The sequence below is a fragment of the Anopheles darlingi genome, chromosome 2 (assembly GCF_943734745.1).
Source record: "Anopheles darlingi chromosome 2, idAnoDarlMG_H_01, whole genome shotgun sequence".
Classification (NCBI taxonomy): domain Eukaryota; kingdom Metazoa; phylum Arthropoda; class Insecta; order Diptera; family Culicidae; genus Anopheles; species Anopheles darlingi.
In genome coordinates, this window is record NC_064874.1 from 30791903 (window position 1) to 30796902 (window position 5000).

A 5000-nucleotide genomic window follows, 5' to 3' on the forward strand; every position below is an offset into this window, starting at 1 on the left:
TACGCCGCTGATGCGATCGCAGCGAAGGCTGCCAGCTCGGACTTTAATCTGCAACCGGAGCTGCAGCAACTGGTGGCCACGATCGAGGGCTGCAAGTTCTCTGCTCACGCGTACAGTGTGCTCGAGGACGATGGAACCGAAGATTCGGTTCTATATGGTAAAAGCCTCAAAACATCGAAACCCCTGTACGAGCGGTTGTCGCACTACAAGGAGGACGCCACACTCAACTCACGCAACCCGAACGTGTTCAAGTTGGTACCGGAAATGGAACCGATTCCCGCGAAACCCCTGTTCTTCGATCTGGCACTCAACTTTGTCGAGTTCCCGTCGCTGGACGATAAGATTGATCAGAAGGCAGCCGGTGGTAAAGGAGGAGCCGGTGCCGGTATGACCGGATTCGTTAAAGGCCTGTTCAGCTGGGGCGGTGGTGGTGGTGGTAGCAAGTAGACGATGATGCCAGCCAGCATCAAATTGTTCCCTTTTGTTTGCTAATTGTTTTTTTTTTGCTTTCTTTGAACTATTTTCCCTTCAATAAACGTCTTTAATGAGAAATCGAGAGTCCCGATAGGGTCCGGGGGACAGGGGACACTACGAACAACTAATAAATAACTGTCTGTATGTGAATCGAAGTGTGTTCTAGTTGGTACTTGTTAACTGCAGCGACAGCGGTCTGATAAGATATCCGAATACCGAACCATCCAATATCGTGAGGCACCCGCTACCTTTCTCATGCTCACTTCAATTGTGGTCACATGCGCAGTTTGTATCCTTGGCAGGGGCACTGCATGTTTATCAAAATACCAGCATACGGAGACCGGGGATCGGGCACCAGGAAGGAGTAGTGGGACTCACCACCGGAGAATTCTTCGCAGAAGGTGAACTCAATCACAAGCGGACGGTGCACCGATGTGGTTGTAGCATTCATCGTCCTGTGAGCAGGGAAAAGTGGCCAAGAGGCCAACAGTTCGTGTTTCACATTCCACAACATAATCCTTTGAACAAACCAGCACCTGCTAATCCGGATGTTCGTCCGTTCGTTACACTAATTAGGCGAGGGACGGGAACTGTGAAGTGAGTGCGTGGTCACAGGTTGCTGGTGGTGGTGGTGTTACGCAGTACCTTTGCCGAGGAAGTTTTCCATTCGTGGGGCAAGTGAACTGGAAGGAGCACTGTACGGAGACATATGTTAGGTGAAAAGACTCATTTAAAGTGTGCTACGATGGTGGCCAGTTGTTGATTCATGGTCGAAACGGGTCACTGGTGTACCAGGATTCGATATTAGGTATCATTAAGGCAGGTGGCGATACCATAGCCCCAGGTTTGCCTCCCTCTGCTTCGTAGGTGAAGGGTAGCAGAGTGCGGAAGGAAGGACGGTTTCAGGTTGGTGCGTTTGCTGACGTCGCTCGTGGCCGGGCGAAAGAGTGCTGGTGCGGTACAGGCGGCCACCATGGAGCTGATCCGGAAGAAAATGAAGCCGTACCAACCCTCAGAGCAGCTGGTGGTGCGCGATAGCGTTAGCCTCAGCATGGACGAGGATCTGAGCGACGACGTGGAGGACGAGGTGTTCATCCGCGATGGGCGCACCTGCCGGACGTACGAGGATAGGGGAGCCAAGCGGCCGCTAATGGCGCCGCGCCGCAAGCACGGCAAAGCAACAAGTGGCGGTGGCGGCAGTGGCCACGGCAGTGATGGCGGAATGGGTAGTGGTGGTGGGAGTGGAGGCGTTGGCAGTGTCCTTGGCCTCGGTCTCCGATCGTCCAGTCCCATTCACAAGAAGTACCGCCGCCGGAAGTGCTGGAGTTGCTGTGAACCCTTCTGCTACGGACTGGCGGCCGTTACTGTCCTGATAGGTAAGTGGAAATTGTGGGGTGGCCGTTGGGGGGAGTATGCGTGCATGTGGGTGTGCGTGACTAAAGTGTTAGCCCCCAAGGACATGCAATATGCATGCAAATAAAGAAATTCGCCGGAAAAGGGCGCGAAAGGGGCAATGGGCACCGATGCATGGTGGTGTCCGTCCGCGGACCACAATCCTTGGTCAGAAGGTGCCTGCAACGCAACACGTCGGCCATGGTGTTGGCGCAAAAGTGTTTCGTCCGCTCGGGTCGTCCTTTCCGATGCCGCACAGGTTGTTACTTTTAATGAGTTTATGAATTATTGACACCCATGACCGCCTGGCGCTGGCCACCGTGCTACTCTGTATGAGATGGCATTTTTACCATCTCCGTTTTTCGCGTTCGTTTTGTTCGCGAAAGGATACGGATCTGGAAAACATTGAACCATTTCGCTTGTTTCGTTTTATCCTGTTCCCGACACGCTGTGCGGGAGTTCGTTGGCGGTTCATTGCTTGTGGTTAGGTTATGCGAAAGGACTTCTTGAAGAAATGACGTCAAGGCGATACAAGAGAAAGGGATCGAAATGAGTTTGATGATTTCATCGCAGGAGGCTACCCTTATCCGTTCGCTCAACAATATTACGTGATGATTCTGGGAATCTATTGGAGAACAAGCACAGATAATAACTGTTTGCAGTTAAACTTTAAGTAAATGCTAATGATGATTATTAGATTATGGTAAAGAAAACTCATTAGACAAGTCATTAAAAATTTGACCAGATATGCTACACAATACCACTACGCCCATATAACCGTAATGATTCTCATATTAATCGAAATTGACCATACCAGCGATAGAATTAGGGTTCAATCGAAATTAAATAGCCATAATTGATTGGTTTATCAATGTACGTTCTAATGAGCAAACAAGAATGGCGATGCAATTCCTAGTCAAGGTCGCAATTCATCAGATCAGACCAAATTACCGGCAGAGGTGCAAAATTTTCCAATATACACTGCATGCCTTTAATCAACCGACAATGATTTAAAGAAGCAAATTTTACTTTATTACATAAATGCAAACCAACATCTATAAAATGTTACTAATGAACTACTAATAACCTTTTTTTCTATTCATCGTGATACAGGGCTGATCGTACTAGCGGCACTGCTGTTGACCGCATTCCCACAGCCACTCCAGAAGATTAAGGTATGGTTCCACAAGGAATCCGCCTTTAGCAGCGCCATCATCCGGGACAAGTTTGCCAACCTGATGTACACGGCAGACGAGGGCGGTGGCCGCAATGGATCGCTTGAGATGGTTCCGTGCACACGCATTACGGTACAGAATGTCTGGACTCGAGTCATAGCACGCGTTAATAGTGAAAGTCCGTTGCGCAAACTGGATGTCAATGGTGACGGTGCAGAGGATATCATCGTTGGGTACGGTATTGATGAGCAGATCGACGATGGAGTACGTGGTTTCATCCCGCAGTGTACCTCACGCAAAACGGGCATTACGGATTTGTGCGGTGGTGGACTGCTAGCGTTGGATGGCCGGTCAGGTGCTACGCTGTGGCAACGCTGGACATCGTTTACCATCTTTTCGCTGCAGTGTAACGGTATCGACATCAATACCGATGGTACGAGTGACTGTCTGGCGGCTGGCCGTGGTGGGCTTATCTTGGCGCTGGATGGTCGCAATGGGCGTATCTTGTGGGAGCTTAAGGATTATTCCGATCTTGAGAGCTACGCCGAGATTAGCATCGATCTGTACACGATCAACGTGGTAAGTGATGCAAACGGCGATGGCATCGCGGACATAGTGGCGGTACACGTGGAAGAGACCCAGCGGGCACACGGTGGCCATATCAAGCTTATCTCCGGTGCAACCGGAGCGATCGTACGCAGCATACCGACGCCCTACCGGGAGGAGATGTTCGTCCCGATTCAGGCACTGCGTAAATCCGGCGATGGTACACAGTCATTGCTCGTGTTGACCGGCGGTCAGAACTCACCGGGCGGTGTGTACGTGTTGCAGTTGGCTAATTTAATGAAATACCCTGGCGAAAGTGCATTCGAACCGATCGTGAGACTTGAAGCGTCCGGTTTTATGGTACCGGCCGTACTGACCGATTTGAACGGGGACTCCACGGAGGACATTGTGGTCAGCTCGTTCAACTCGTCCGTGTTCGCGTTCGATGGTGCCAACCGGACGCAACTATGGTCCTATACGATCTCTGACTCGGAGAGCGTTAGTTCGATTGTGCCCGGACACTTTGACCATGACAATGTGACGGACTTTATGGTGAAGTACAATACCGGGCCAGGTTTCCCCATCTACTACTACTCCCAAACGATGATCATCAATGGAACGAATGGAAAACCGTTCCTCGATAGCTCGATTAAGGATGCGGGTGGACCGAATGGATTGTTGGGTGGTATGTCGCTATCTCAAACCGGCGGTGGAGACTTCTTTCTACACTGGCAGATGCAGTGCCGAAATCGTACCACCGACACCACGGACGAATATCAATTCATCCCCGGTACGTTTGTTGCATTGCGAGACATCGGGAAACGAATGTTTAATGGAGGGTTTCTACTTCTTCCCATTTTTCAGAAAGCGACGTTATCCAGCAATCTCGGGCTGATACTTGCATCCTGCGCTACAATGAATCCTCGATTCTGAAGTTATACGCCATAACGAGACATGTGGAGCCACCGGGAGCGGTCATCTTCTCGTCCGATGATTTAACAATTCGTCTGAACGAAACCGGTACGGATCCGTCTCCGGCCCAGACGAATGTGGCTCCGATGAAGCATCCCAAAATGAAGCTGAAAGGACGCAACGATGGTCAGAGCAGTGCTGCGACAAGAAAGGCGGCCTCGATTGAGACACCTGCGGTTGGTGATGGAGCGCAAGGTATTGCCGCCACCCGGAATGGCGATGTTCACATGGACAAAAAGCTAGCACCGAATGTGGTCGCTCCAAACTCCGTCGGCGTGTTGGTCGATAGTCCGGGCGCCGCACGGTCACCGCAGCTTGATGTGGCCCACTCAATCGACACGTTGGCACAGGAGGAAGCCAAACGGCAGGAGAAGCTCGTGCTGAACAATGTCTACAAGAAGTACATCTACAATGCGAATGATAATGATGGTCCGATTGGAG

General features: G+C 50.9%; 2 protein-coding genes across 2 annotated transcripts in view; both read left to right on the forward strand.

Annotated features, from left to right (window-relative positions):
- LOC125959834 (signal recognition particle subunit SRP68) overlaps positions 1-624 on the forward strand; it is a 2219-nt gene extending 1595 nt beyond the window's left edge. Inside the window, exon 2 of the mRNA XM_049692792.1 lies at positions 1-624. This exon is cut by the window's left edge and continues 1313 nt beyond it. Within this exon, the coding sequence (XP_049548749.1) occupies positions 1-447 (447 nt within the window). The 3' untranslated portion in view covers positions 448-624.
- Positions 625-938: 314 nt separating this feature from the next.
- LOC125952685 (uncharacterized) overlaps positions 939-5000 on the forward strand; it is a 5946-nt gene continuing 1884 nt past the window's right edge. The window contains exons 1-3 of the mRNA XM_049682312.1: positions 939-1850; positions 2980-4377; positions 4452-5000. The exon at positions 4452-5000 is cut by the window's right edge and continues 98 nt beyond it. Of these exons, the coding sequence (XP_049538269.1) occupies positions 1448-1850; positions 2980-4377; positions 4452-5000 (2350 nt within the window). The 5' untranslated portion in view covers positions 939-1447. The remainder of the gene's footprint in view (positions 1851-2979; positions 4378-4451) is intronic.